Source organism: Leptodactylus fuscus, chromosome 4 (assembly GCF_031893055.1).
Source record: "Leptodactylus fuscus isolate aLepFus1 chromosome 4, aLepFus1.hap2, whole genome shotgun sequence".
NCBI classification, from domain to species: domain Eukaryota; kingdom Metazoa; phylum Chordata; class Amphibia; order Anura; family Leptodactylidae; genus Leptodactylus; species Leptodactylus fuscus.
The window spans coordinates 179280244-179295798 of record NC_134268.1 but is presented as its reverse complement, the minus strand read 5'-3'; the positions used below and the strand labels follow the sequence as shown (position 1 = coordinate 179295798).

General features: G+C 44.2%; 1 protein-coding gene across 1 annotated transcript in view; it reads right to left on the bottom strand.

Annotated features, from left to right (window-relative positions):
- Window positions 1-15555, bottom strand: part of GSDME (gasdermin E) — an 89115-nt gene that overhangs the window by 69376 nt on the left and 4184 nt on the right. Inside the window, exons 2-3 of the mRNA XM_075271447.1 lie at window positions 13873-14107; window positions 11302-11494 (exon numbers count right to left, since the gene is read on the bottom strand). Of these exons, the coding sequence (XP_075127548.1) occupies window positions 11302-11494; window positions 13873-14089 (410 nt within the window). The 5' untranslated portion in view covers window positions 14090-14107. The remainder of the gene's footprint in view (window positions 1-11301; window positions 11495-13872; window positions 14108-15555) is intronic.

Sequence of the window (15555 nt, the reverse complement as noted above, 5' to 3'; positions counted from 1 at the left end):
TTAAAGTTTTCAGTCACAACTGTTGAAGAGAGACGATGGCTGCCGGGCGATCGTCCTTACTTCGATGGGATCCTCTAACTAACACTTTATACATGGGCAATACCAAATGCTTTCTCTAGTTCTGTATATGCAACATATCGTTCAATAGATTGGCTAAAGCCCATGTGACAAGTTAAAATGTCAATATAGAATAGGCCATAATGGGTTACGTGCTCTGTCCATCTCCTTCCACCTTCTTTACCCAGTCACATCCCACTACCTGTCCTAAAGGTGAAGTTTGGCTTTCGGCGTCAATACCCCCTGTACAAGAAATAGTTAATACCCACATTTTAAAGAGGCTTAGATTGCAACCACTGTCCTGATTCTATCTGATGATAATACTTCATTCAATATCTTGAATGGTCAGATCCAAATTTTGCATCTGACAACTGGGTCCTTGTTGAGATTTTTTTTTTTGCCGGCGGCATGTCCGAATTATTCCATGATTAAATGATGCTTCCACATCCACACTTTTGAGCCTAAAACAGCCGCTTTCTAAGGGAAGAACAAGTCTCCCAGGGAGCACCATACTAAATAAAAGATAATATCCAAGAACATGAAAAGACTAGCTAATGGTGAGAAGAAGCTGCTGGAAAAAGATTAAGATTTTAGTTGCTCTTGACTATATTAACACCTTGAAATATTGATTCAACCCCAAGAACTCTGTAAATATTTTACAGACAGCTTTAGAAATAACAGTTCGGTGCGGTGTACACGTCCCTTAGTTCTTCTCTCTTGGAGGCCACAACAATACAGCAGGTTATGCTATTAGTAAAAAAGAAAAAACGTGCATATAAAAAGATATCATAAGGATGGGTCATCAATATCTGGTTCGTGGGGGTCTGATACCCGGCACCCCCATCCATCATCGGTTCCCAGCAGCTGGTCCATAGAGAATGGAGCAGGAAGCAGACAGCTCGGAATTCTGTCTAGTGACCAACCTGAATAAGAGCTTATCTGCAGTACCCTGCTCTGACCACTACACATAGAACAGCGCTGTCTGCTTCCTGTTCCATTCTCTTTGTATCAGCTGCTGAGAACAGATGATCGATGAGGGTGTTAGGTGTCAGAACCCCACCAATCTGATAATGATGTCCTACCCTTAAGTCATGTCCTCAATATTTCCAGACTGGAAAACCACTTAAAAATGGACCACAAGGCATCCATTGTATTTGTTATGTGTTGCAAGGTGGAATCTATGACATGTTCCAACATAGTTCACATTAGTATTTTAAAGTTGACTAAAAACCATTGATAGCTTCTAATTGGTCAGCCTACACAAAGCAAGGTTGTATGGTACCATTATATAGCACCCACTGCAGTCTATGGGGTCATCTTGGACTGAATTCTATACTATGGCGTTAGTTTCCCCTACTAGTGTTCTCTTAGGTACCTGTAAACCCACAACGACTGAAGACTGATGTATGAAGTAACATTCAATCTAGTATTAGGTCTCCTTAAAACACATTAGGCCTCATTAATCTAAAAAGACCTATAGTAAGACTGTTACCCCTGGCGGCCAATCACATCTCAGCTTTCAATTTTTAGCCTGCTCTCAAACAACAAAAACTGAGCACTGATTGGTCGGTGCGGACAACAGAAATAGTTTTACTTTTACACAGTTTGGATAAATAAGACACAATACCGAGGCAGATTGTATAGGCATTACTGGTGACTTGTGTTATTTTGGAACATTTAAAACTTTCAGATTTTGTAGAGACGCTTATGGAAAAAATGTTACAAAAATGTCATACCTAGAGCATGCCGTGATATTATAAAAGAAAAAGAACAAACAACCCCCCCCCCCCCAAAGGAAAAAAAAAAACATACCACAAAAAATTCTCTTTATCTAGACATTTCAAGTAATGCGTGGGTGCAGTTTTTAACCTTCCCCTCTATTAAAAAAAAACAAAAACACACAATAGAACAAAATAACATTTTTTCATTTTTACTTTCCCCACACCATACAAGTATGAGAAAAACACATACGAGTTTCCACATTTCTGCAGCATTTTCCTCCCCGCAATGTGGGCATGACATTACACAAAATCTAATTCACTTTGCTGATACTGTAAAAAGCAGCTTTGTTCTCTGCTGTGTTTCTGCGGCACATTTTCATGTTCCCCCAAATGTCATATTAAAGACTAGAGTGAAATATATTTTATAAAACAGGGATAGGGAACGTACGGCTCTCCAGCTGTTGCAAAACTACAACTCCCAGCATGCATACTTTCTCTGCTGTTCTGGGAACTCCCATGGAAGTGAATGGAGCATGATGGGAGTTGTAGTTTCACAGCAGCTGGAGAGCCGAAGGTTCCCTACCCCTGTTATAAAATATACTACAAACAAAAGCCTGTGTGTGTCCATGTAAGTGCAAGGACAGCCGTTATTCACTGCCATTATAGAAACAATTATTCTCAATGGGTCTATTCACATGCAACTATTTATGTCCGTTTTCACATACAAAGATAATGTATGTCAGTTTTATTGACTCCCATGAAAATGGAACAGTCAAAAAAAAAAAAAAAAAAAAACAACCGAAAAACAGCCATTACAATGTGTTCTCAAAACGCACGTGACAAATATTGCTAAAACGGCCATTGCACATCCCATTTTTTTGTGATCGTGTGTATAAGCCCTTATGGTCTGTAGCACTATGGCGGCTTTTTGTGGTCTGTGCAGGGCTACACTTCTAACGAGGCGAGGCGGCACTTTCAGAGGGGGTGGCAGACAATTTTTTTCTTTTTACCTAAACTAGTCCAGGACAGGGCTGCTCTGAAAACAAATCGAGCGGCCCTGTCCTAGGCTGGTTTGGACCTCTGTGTCTGAGCGTAGGCGGCGTCATCACGCTGCCTGCGCTCAGATGCAGACGCCTTTTGCAGGGTGAAGAGGAGGCGGCGCGGGAGCAGCAGCGGCAAGGGATCGCAATGGTAGGTAAGTAAATACTTTTGTTTTTTAATTTAATAGGCCGCTACCTGCTGGAGTATCTCCAGCAGGTGGCACCCTATTTACCTACCTCTCCGGCCCTGCTCATGGCTGCCCTCTGCTTCCCCTTCTGCTATAGGACGCGGGGGGAGGCTGTGAGCAGGCCCTGGTTGCAATCCCCAACTACTGCTGTTATTATACTTGGGAGTCTTTTCAGACCCCCCGAGTATAATAACTGGAGCCCCAGGGGAGGTGAGGGAACATAATAAACAGTGTTACTCACCTTGCCTGGATCCATTGTTAATCCTAGCAGGCTTCCATCCTGTATAGTAATATCCCAGCCCACATCACGTCTGGGACATTACCATACAGGCCCGAAGCCTGCTAGGAGTAACATCGGATCCCAAAGAGGTAAGTAACACTATTTATTATGTTTCTTCACCTCCCCAGGGTCTCTAATTATTATACTCCAGGGTCTGAAAAGACCCCCCCCCCCCCAAGTATAATAATAGTTCAGGGGTGGGCCACTATGTGACATAATACAGTTGGGTGGGCAACTGCGGGGCATAATAGTGGTTGCAGGGTCCGCTTTTGATCATCCACCTCAGGCAGCAGAGAGGCTAGGTTCACCACTGGGTCTGTGGCCCTTTTTTAAAACACCACATCCACTAGGATATTTTTCCAAAAGGATTCTCTAGATCATTTTACATTTTAAAAAGTAAAAAAATAAAGAGGGCGCTAAAAATCTATGTGAAAAATGATACAGAAATGCTTTATATTTATGGCATCGCTACAAGTGTTTAAAACTGCTGGAAAGAAAGGGTGTGTGTGAAGGAGGTCTAAAAGGAATCAATCACATCCTACTGATCACATCCTGCTTTGCTGTCATGTCTTGCTCATGTAATTTAACCTATAGCAACGAGCGTCAGCGCCATCCTGATGAAGGTGAAACAAATCGCTCTTTAATTGTTTGTTGACAAATACTAATCAGACATTTTGGGACGCGCTCATTTCCATAAAGCGGGAGCTTTCATTTACATAACCAGCAGAAAACCGCAGCTCTGATTAACTTTCTACCAGTGACAAGGAAATTACACACGTGCTAGATGTGCAGCTAAATCAGCCCTACTAAGGACTAAATATGTCATGTTATTTTTTTTTGCTGTTTATTAACCATTTACAGTGCTATTTCTATTTTATAAAGTTACATATGTTACTAAAATATGCCAGTGCTTTATGTTTGGTGGGGAGACCTCCAAAAATCCTGACACTAGGTTCACACCTGTGTTTGGGTTTCTGTTCATGGACTCCGCTTGGAGACCCCCCCCCCCCCCAAAACGGAAACCTAAGCCGCTAAAGAGTAGTTACCCGCGGAAAAAAAAAGCAGCTTCCTGTAGTTATATAGACTATAATGGGGTCCGCCAAGTTTCCACCCAAAAAGGGTGGAAAATGTGGAGAGAAAAAAAAAAAATGCAAGGAGGCCTTTTCTCTCCGCATTTTTAAAGCGGAGTGAGGAATGGATTTCCTGAGCAGGGATTAGGCGCAGGTGTGAACGGAGTCTCAGAATGAAGGAGTTGCAGTGTGGGTTTAGTTCTGCATCCCCTCCTATTAGGTAGCCGAAACTGAAAGCCGGAGCACTGCATCAGCATCCAGCCATGCACTCTGCTCCGGATTAGGCCCAATGAATGGACCTAGTCCAGAGGAGGGAGTGTCTTCAGACCGAATCGGGAGGCGAAACAGCCTGAAGAATGAGCATCTCGCTTCTTTTTCTGGGAGCCGGCACAAGCTCGTGAGCGGCTCCCATTGATTTCAATGGGAGCCATCATTTTGGTCAGGATTTTGAGGCGAATACAGCCTCAAAATTCTGAGCAAAAAACTGTGAACTTACCCTTAGGGTCCATTCACATGGAGTTTTTTGGTGCTGATTTTGACATGGAATCCACATCAAATTCCATATGGAAAAATCTGCCTCCTATTGACTGTCAATGGGAGACAGATTTTTCCACGTGGAATTTGATGCAGATTCCATGCCAAAATCAGCGCAAAAAAACTCAGTGTGAATGGACCCTAATATTACATGGAGTTACGGTAAAGTTCCCTGAACATCCCCCAGATAATGTGACACTGGTAGTGGAATTGGAGCCCCTTCATTCTCAGGATTGATCCGTGCCCCAAAGGCCAGTCTCCCCGGGAATACACCAGGTCAATGGGGCTTTCCTGGCAGATACTTTAAACACACAGTGCAGTTTAGGCGCAGCCTTTGCATGCAGTTGTTTTTGTCTATTTGTTTCTGTGCCAAAACTAGGAGTCAATCTAAAGTGGAAGAAAGTATAAAGGGAAATAAACGCCAGTTGTGAAAAATCCCTCCTATATGTTTTAAGCAAACCTATTGTGCATTTGCAAAATCTATATGTATATATCAGACCATATTCACACATCCATGTAAAACAAGTCCTTTTAGAATACTGGGAGTGTCTTTTTTTATCTATTTAGATCAACAAGAAGGCCTATTTTGACCCACGTGTCAGAGCGTGGAGCTTCAAAACAAATCCCATTGACTTCAATGGGTGCCGGCTTACGTGTGCTACACATTGAACTCAATGGGAGGATTTATAACCCACTAGCAGTCCTGCGACTTCGTCAGCGCCGCCTAGTCCCTACGTAACATGTATGTGTTTCACAGTATGTAATGATTTTTTAAAGTGTTCTAGGGAAAGTGGTGTTTTTTTTGTTGGAGGTTGTTATTTTTGTGCATGTTTGTGTAAATTTTGTTTCTGCATTTATTACAGTCTGTAGGGGTCTGGAACTCCAGGGTGTGTGATTTGTAATGCGATGCATTGTAATGCATTGCATAATAGCTGCACTTAGATTGCAGGCCATGTAGCATAGGGTGCAATAGAAGCGCCGGTTTTATGCAATGCATAATACCGGCGCTACTATTGCAAGTGATATAGCATCGGGTGCAATAGAAGCGGCGGTGTTATGCAATGCATAGGCTGCAATAGCAGTGTGGGTTTTATGCTATGCTTTGCATAATGGTGGGCACAATGATGTTCCACATTAACTGTTGCAGCGCCTCAGTCACAGCTGCTATGTTCGTTTTCCGCGCCGGCACCCGGAGCAAGCTCTGGGGCCAGCGTCACGTTGCTATGGCAGCCGGGAGCCGTGTGCAGGGTCCCTGGGCTGTTGGTCTTTCGCTCCTACTGCAACCTATGCCATGTAGCCTGCAGTAGAAGCGCCAGTTTTATGCTATGCTATACCAGCGCTTCTATTGCAGGTTACGTAGCCTAGGCTGCAGTAGGAGCAAAAGACCGACAGGCCGGGGACCCTGCGCAAGGCTCCCGGCTGCCATAGGAACATGACGCTGGCCCCGGAGCTTGGTCCGGGTGCCGACGCGGAGAAGAAACATAGCGGAGAAGGAGCAGCACAGGCAGAGGACATCAGGACAGGTCAGCTGTGACTTAGGCTGGGTTAGGGTTAATGGAGACGGTCGTTGCGGACACCGGACACCCCCCACCCCCACCCCGCTGGACTCACCTTGTGTATGGTGTGTAGTCCGCAACATCTGCCGGTCCTGTGTAGCCAGCCAGCATGCCGGCAGTGTGTAGGCGGCCTGGGATGGCAGCAGCGGCTGAAGCATGCTGCCGCCATGTTAACTACGGTCTCCCCGGTCAATTGGCCCACCCACACTTCGCCGGCAACGTATGGTGCCGCAGCACTGGCTCCAAAGCCCGCCCACACCCTGCCATGCACCAATAGGAAGTGCGTGGAAAGACCTGGGCTGGCGGAATGCCAGCTCCTACAGCAGAGCGGGAGTGAACTTTTGAGGGTCGAGGTGGCGATTTGGGGTGAGTGACCCACAATTAGAGTAGCCTATTACCCCTTCCTCGGCAATGTGTGTGTGTGTGTGTGTGTGTGTGCGCAGCACCGCACCTCCCATGAGGCGACCTGAAGCGACCGCTTCAGGCGGCGCTATGCCAGGGCCTCGGGAGGGCGGCGTTTTTGCTGACCTAAGCCAGTCCAGGACAAGCTGTCCTGGACTGGCTTCGCGTCACCGTGTCTGCAGCCTGACACGGGAAGCGAGCGGTGTATTGGGGCGGCCCTGCTGGACGCTGCGCTGCTCCAGCGGCCGCCCCTCACACTCAGGCAGAGAGTAGGTCTTCTCCCTGCCTGATCTCTGCCTGTGAACGCCGCTCGCTCCACTCGGCCCACCCCTTCCACTCGGCCACGCCCCTTTCTTGCGACCCCCGCCCCTCAGCTCCTCCTCCGGGGGGGGCGCGGCTTTCTGACGCCGCTTCAGGCAGCAGAAAGCCCAGGTTCACGTGTGTGTGTGTGTGTGTGTGTAATTTCAACAAAATCCATTCAGCCGTTTGGCTGTGATTGAGGAACAAACATCCAAACACACAAACATCCAAACTCACACATTTATAATATTAATAGGATTGATTTCAATGTGCAGCGCGCGTAAGGCCGGCACCCATTGAAGTCAATGGGATCTGTTTTGAAGCGCCTTGCTCTGACACGTGTATATGTGTCTAAATGAGTGGAGCGTTAATCCTTGGGAATGGGGCCTAAAGGGTCAATGCACATAGAGTTTTTGGGTGCAGACTCTGATGCGGATTTCATGTCAGAATCAGTGTGGGAAAAAAAGCCTCCCATTGACTTCAATGGGTTCCTTTTTCCGCACTCAAAAACTCCTTGTGCATTGACCCTAAAAAGGTCACATAACTGTACACATACCATTCTCAGAGTGCATGTTTTTCATTGACCCATTGACTACTGAGCATTGACTTCTGCACTATAGCAATATAGTTAAGAAAAGTCTTCAGTTTACATAAGCCCTGAAATAGGGCAATTGGCATGAGCCTCACGGGGTTTTTTGCCTTCCCCTGGATCAACGCTGTAGGGATTATAGGATTATACAGTAGGTTGGACTTGATGGACTGATGTCTTTATCCAACCTCATCTACTATGTAAGTATAGATAGGATCCTTGAAATGGGACAACCTCTTTAAGTCACCTTATTTGTGATAATTATTAAAAGATATTAAATATATTATGAAAGGTAAACCATTTTTAAAAAGGTATACAATGGGGCAGGATTGTATGCTAGGAATACCCCTTAAACTGCAGAAAGTGCTGAAATAATCACAAATATGGTGAAAAATATTGGCAATATACAGAAGAATTATATATATATATATATATATCACCAGGATAGTTGTATGATTTTATAGCTTATACTGGGAATATAAATCACAGCCTTACTCAACCAATTCCCAATGTTTACCTGCTTAGTGAACATGATTCTCTGTCAGCTGATGCCGTTATACATGATAATCATTGCTGGATTTGGCACACCATGCCTTTATCCAGAGATGGCCTCATTTAAGGCGTTAAACAGGCTTTCATAGCGAGTTACACTGTAGATTCCAAAATCTAACTCAAAAAACAAGTGTGTGTATAGAGATAAAATAGAATACATAATATGGCTGGTCAGTCAGAAGCAGTTAAAGATTCTCTAATTCAATAAAATGCCAGTGATGAAAGTAAATATGTAACAAACTACACATCTAATTATACAATATTAATAATTGTATAATATACATAATTCATCATTTTATTTTGAAGCTAGATTCAGTAACAGAACCACATTGCTTATCCAGTTGGCTTGGATTATTATTCGATTAACTAACCAGCCCTAGTGTGAAATTATGGTATGGATGTAAGACAACTTACCCCTCGTTCACATCTGCATTTGTATTCCGTTCAGGAGAGTCAGCATGGGCACTCCCCGAACGGAATACCAAATGCATTTGCAAGTGGCGTGCAGTTAAAGGGAAATTAAAACCATTAAAATCAAATTTTTTTGTCGATCACAAGTAGGAAAAGCCTTAAGAAAGGCTATTCTTCTCCTACCTTTAGATGTCTTCTCCGGGCCGCCGTTCGGTAGAAATCCCGGGTTTTCGTCGGTATGCAAATGAGTTCTCTCGCAGCACTGGGGGCGGTCCCCAGCGCTCAAACAGCACTGCGGATGTCCCCAGTGCTGCGAGAGAAATCTCCAGTGCCTCCTCCATCTTCTTCAGGAATGGCCTCTTCATGGCGCTTACGTAATGTGTAAGCGGCCATTTTTCTTGTGGCCGCGGGCATGCGAAGTCAGCTCTGCCCGAGGCCTAGAGGTTTGAAGCCAGCGCCAGAAGAAGACGCGTGAAGAGGCCATTCCTGAAGATGATGGAGGCGGCGCTGGAAATTTCTCTTGCAGCATTGGGGACACCCCCAGTGCTGTTTGAGTGCTGGGGACTGCCCCCCAGTGCTGCGAGATAACTCATTTGCATACCGATGAAAACCGGGGTTTCTACCGAAGAGAAGACATCTAAAGGTAGGAGAAGAATAGCCTTTCTTAAAGGGGTATTCCCATGTACATAATCATATCTACCGTATATACTCGAATATAAGCCAACCCGAATATAAGCCGACCCCCCTAATTTTACCACAAAAAAACTGGGAAAACTTATTGACTCGAGTATAAGCCTAGGGGGGAAATGCAGCAACTACTGGAAAATTTCAAAAATTAAAATGGTCGGAGATTTTGGGTGCAGTAGATGCTGGGGAAGGGGAGGGGGTGTTTTGATTGTCTGTCTGCCCCTTCCCTGAGCTTGAGGACTGTTTTTTCTTCCCCCACTTGGAATTCATCCTGGCTGAATATAGGGGATCTGCAGGGCTGCTATTAACCCCTGCCCGATGGAACAGGAGCACTGCAGATCCCCTATATTCAGTAGACCGGGCACTGTCAGACACAGGGATACCTAATGTGTTTGTGTTTCACAGTCATTCTTTACTTTTGTATGTATTCTAGGGAAAGGAGGGATTTAGAACTTTTATTTTTTTTTTATTTTTTATTTTTTGCACTATTTTATGGGAGATTCTATACATCAATATTGTGGCTGGTCATAGCCCCCCACCCCCCCCCCCTAAAAAAAATATATATATATATATTTTTATTTTTTTTGCTGACTCGAGTATAAGCCGAGGGGGGCTTTTTCAGCACAAAAACTGGGCTGAAAAATTCGGTCTATACTCGAGTATATACGGTACGTACAAGTCTTGGCACTGGAACATAACTGAAGAGAACAGCGGTGTCTGAACCCCAAAGCAGGTAAGTGTACAGATGATGATAATGGGACTACATGTACTGTTAGACAGAAGTTACTGCTGCGCCCAGTGTCCGGTTTGTGCATTCCACCAGGTTTCCGTCTTCAGCCCTGGCATAACTCGACACGGGATGCGGGGAAACTGGTTTTTTTTTTAACCGGACACAAAATCCTGCATGTCCGTCTTTGTGTCTAGCTGAAAAAAAATAATGGTTTCCTCGCAGACAGACAGCAGACAGACAGGGGTGCTCACCTTTACAAGCCCATTCAAGTGAATTGGTTTTAAAACTGACTGCCAGGTTTCCGTCCCATGTCCAGTTTCGCCAGGGCTGAAGACGGAAATCTGGCAGAATGCACACACCGGAGAATGGGCGCAAGTGTGAACCCCCCTAAGTGGAAATATGTTACAGGTGTATATAACCATAAAGGTATAATGGTGTACCACTACTGGTCATTGACTGTGATTGACTTTCATTAATCAGAAGGTTCTCTCAGTGGTAAGCTATACTTAGTATATCCCACTGCTCAGACCTGAAAAGAGCCGTAATCTTAGCAGCGCCATCACAGGTAAAATAAAACATACAAAATGTTAGTAATGTAATGCAAAAACAAGGCATTTCTTGTATGCTGCGGAAAAAATATTGTGTTTTACAGCATCAGCCAAGTGAATGAGAATTAGCTTTTTCTCTGAAAAGTGCAGTGTGTTATTTTTAGCTGCAGAGTCACATGTGTTTTCTTTATATAACTAATAGGGGCAGAACAAAAAAATGCAGAGAAAATTTTTAATTACTTATAAAATTAGTAACTTTTAATTTTATACAAATTCAGATATGGTCATAAACTCATTTAAGAGTTAAAAGCAATTAAAAAAATAATTTGCTGTGTAGCCCTGGTCTTTCATAGGTCAACCCACGGGAAGACCCTGTCCTCTTGATTGGTAGGGGTCCAAGAGGTGGTATAGTCAGGAATCATATACTGTACAGTACTTACTATCCATCCTGTGACCCATTCAATTAAAGGATTACTACACAGGCGTAAGATTACACATCTTGGTATTGTTAAATCAAGTGTAAATTCTATAGAAACACCAAGCATTAAAATAGCACAACAAACTATTAGAAGTTAATATTAGAGATATTGTAAAAATAAAATGACTCCACCAAGTAGGTATAACTCATATGGTTACCTGTCCTGCACGTCCTTCATTAGATGTTGCATGTCAACCTCTTGCTTTCTTAGGGTTCCAAAAGATGACTGACTTTCCACTTTTCCAGTCCCACCAACATTGCCGTGAACGGTGACAAAATTAGCATCAACGTTACCCTGTATTACGTCACTATATTTTTCTTCGTATTTCACAAACTCCGATTCGACTACAACTGGAAGAGAGAAGAGAATGCAGCAAGACAGTCAGTTAGATGTGAAAAGATGAAGGTGCAAAAAGAAACCAAACTACAGTATAAGGGACTACTGGTGGGGCGCTATTCCACTGGTGAACCAATGTCCATGTGTGGGCTGTATCTCCTGGGCTGGTATTAATGTAGCTCACTGTATCATAGGGAGTTATGATGCAGTGAGGTGCCAAATGGTAAGACTGCTACTGTACCAAGCTTAAAGGGGGTTGTACCAACTTTAGAAGTTACCACCTATCTGTTAGGACGGGCCGGGGCCTCCGCTGTGCTGCGCGGAGGCTCCCAGCCTTCTCTGTGTCCAGCGACAGAATGGCTGCTGGTTCCAGTGCAGGACGGGCCAGAGGCCTCCGCTGGAGTTTACAGAGATTCTGGTTTTCCCCTGGCGCCGGAGCCAGTACTTCCTGGTCAGGGGGATCAGCGGCGGGCCTGAGGCTATTTAGGCCTCATTCTGGTCCTGGTTATTCGTTTTCCCCACAGAATCAGCTCCCTAGTGACAAGCCTCTCCTGCTTCCCTGTCACCTGTCCCCGCTCGTGGATTCCTGGATTATTGACCTGGCTTGCTTTACAGACCTCTCCTCCGTGATCTGATATGGCACCTTCCTGACCTCCTGTGCATGACCTTTGGCTTCTTCCTGACCTCCCTTTTGGATCCTGATTTGGCTACTCCGTTGACCTCTTGTGTATGACCCGGCTTCCCTGATTATGCTTCTGCCTCTGCCTACTGCTGCCACGTGACCTCCAGTTATTGACCCAGCTTGCTCGACCAAGGATTTTCTCCTCGGATATCTGCGTGTATTCCCTGGATTACCCTCCGACTCATCTACAATCTAAGGATAGTAATACAAACAACATAGCAACAGAGGGATATAGAAATAATAACTACATAGTGAAATCCAACATCGATATTCGGTCTTCAAAAAAAAGGGGTGGGGGGTGGGGCATGTCTGTACTCAAATCACTATAGAGACAAAAACAACCACATGAAGGCAGGCGTGCCGAAACGCGCGTTGGGTGGGAGCCGGCACGGTTATTGTGCAACTCTGCTAGTACAACTTCTATGTATACGTATATTTCATGTTGTTTATGGACTATAGTATGGTACCACATGTATAATACTTTATTAAGAGTTGAATCCCCATGCTATATACTCATGAGATAGTTATAGGGAGTTATGTGGACACGGCTGTGCCGACTCCATTATCGTGTATGAGTACTGCATCCTCCTTTTCCTTTTGTATGTGATTTTACTTATTGTTCATTAATAAATATTACTATTTCTAACTGAATTTGTGTCATAGTATCAGTGACAATTATGCTGAGTGTCTGTTGTACTCTTGTTTGGTTGTATTTGACTCTGGGTCCTTCTGGTCCTCCTGCTTGGGGTTTGCTGGGTGTGCCTCGCTCTCTAGGCAGTTGTGGATCCGGGCCCCGGACTGTTACAAAGTTCAACTCCACCATCAGGCACTCTGGTGAAGAACTCCAGGGTCTGGTTCCGCTCCAGTTAGGAGAGCGAGGCACACCCAGGACTGTTTTTGCCTCAGCGCTTGGGGATTCTAGTTTCCCAGGACATACTGAGTTATTCATTGCATCAGGTTCCTAACACTACTGATACCTGTCCCAAGAACAGGGTTCCAGATTCCCCGCTCTGATAGGCATGTGCCCTGACTATTCATTTCTTAGAGAGTGTCAGAGATAGCAAGCACATAGTCTTTGTTACATGAATGAAACATGATTGTGTGAAAAGTCCCTAAAGTGGTGGCGGGTGCAGCTCAGTCCATAGGAAGCATTCTCATCACTGGGGGTCCATGGGTCCTCTGTGTGAATGAAATAATAGTTCTTACGTGTGACCACTGGACTCAGGCAGTGCTGTACTCAGCTCTCTATAACAGACCCAACAAGCAAATGTAGTTGTGGTCACAGATAAGCACTACTGCTCCATTTATATAAAGGAACTTGGGGACACCTTTTCTCATGCTAGAGGATGCGAGGTAATATCCCTTTAAATACATGTCACGTTCCCTGAAGTAACTTCAATTCCCTAGAGATAGCAATGCAATGATTGTGTAATGATTGCCCAACAATATTGGGAACCAGAGGCAGAATTTCTACAGTACTTATCTATATTGTCTACATTTTTATCAACCCAGATAGGTTGTAGATAACCTAATGTGTCCTATTTCATACACAATACAATCACATTGAGAAACTAAAGTACAACAGGATGTGTCCAATACACCGGACTATGTTAATGAAAGGACAAAGGTTGTACAGCTGTGTTATATGGTAACGGCACAAAGTCCATATTACATGTATAGCTGTTGTAAAGTGACTTTTGTGATGCGTACCTGGTTTTACAGGTTTATCCTCGGTCAGTATATCACCCAGAAGACTAGCACACGATGAAAACTGGTACTTGGGTTTCTGCCAGCACCAGAATCGCTTCTTCTTTGCCACCACACTAAGTAGCTGGGCCTTATCGGAGTCATTCAAACTGGCGACAGATATCAATTCACCACCTGCATCAATGTCTCTCAGGAAAATCTTAGTAGCCTTTGCAAACATCTTAGACAATGTAGTGACCTAAAACAAAAAAACATATACTGGATTTAGAAAACATATACAGTGTTGGCCAAAAGTATTGGCACCCCTGCAATCCTGTCAGATAATACTCACTTTCTTCCAGAAAATGATTGCAATCACATATTCTTTGGTATTATTATCTTCAATTAATTTGTCTTCAATGGAAAAACCACAAAAAGAATTGTCAAAAAGCCAAATTGGATATAATTCCACAGCAAACATAAAAAAAGGGGGTGGACAAAAGTATTGGAACTGTTTGAAAAATCATGGAATGCTTCTCTAATTTGTGTAATTAACAGCACCTGTTACTTACCTGAGGCACCTAACAGGTGGTGGCAATAACTAAATCACACTTGCAACCAGTTGAAATGAACTAAAGTTGACTCAACCTCTGTTCTGTGTCCTTGTGTGTACCACATTGAGCATGGAGAAAAGAAAGTAGACCAAAGAACTGTCTGAGGACTTGAGAAGCAAAATTGTGAGGAAGCATGAGCAATCTCAAGTGCTACAAGTCCATCTCCAAAGACCTGAATGTTCCTGTGTCTACCATGCGCAGTGTCATCAAGAAGTTTAAAGCCCATGGCACTGTGGCTAACCTCCTTAGATGTGGCCGGAAAAGAAAAATTGACGAGAGATTTCAACGCAAGATTGTGCAGATGGTGGATAAAGAACCTCGACTAACATCCAAACAAGTTCAAGCTGCCCTGCAGTCCGAGGGTACAACAGTGTCAACCCGTACTATCCGTTGGCGTCTGAATGAAAAGGGACTGTATGGTAGGATACCCAGGAAGACCTCACTTCTTACCCAGAGACATAAAAAAGCCAGGCTGGAGTTTGCCAAAACTTACCTGAGAAAGCCAAAAACGTTTTGGAAGAATGTTCTCTGGTCAGATGAGACAAAAGTAGTAGTAGTAGCTTTTTGGGAAAAGGCATCAACATAGAGTTTACAGGAAAAAAAAAAAAAAAAGAGGCCTTCAAAGAAAAGAACACGGTCCCTACAGTCAGACATGGCGGAGGTTCCCTGATGTTTTGGGGTTGCTTTGCTGCCTCTGGCACTGGACTGCTTGACCATGTACATGGTATTGTGAAGTCTGAAGACTACCAGCAAATTTTGCAGCATAATGTAGGGCCCAGTGTGAGAAAGCTGGGTCTCCCTCAGAGGTCATGGGTCTTCCAGCAGGACAATGACCCAAAACACACTTCAGGTCAGCACTAGAAAATGGTTTGAGAGAAAGCACTGGAGACTTGTAAAGTGGCAGCAATGAGTCCAGCCCTGAATCCCATAGAACACCTGTGGAGAGATCTCTTGATGGCAGTTTGGAGAAGGCCCCCTTCACATCTCAGGGGGGACCTGGAGCAGTTTGCCAAAGAAGAATGGTCTAAAATTCCAGCAGAGCATTGTAAGAAACTCATTGATGGTTACCGGAAGTGGTTGTTCACAGTTATTT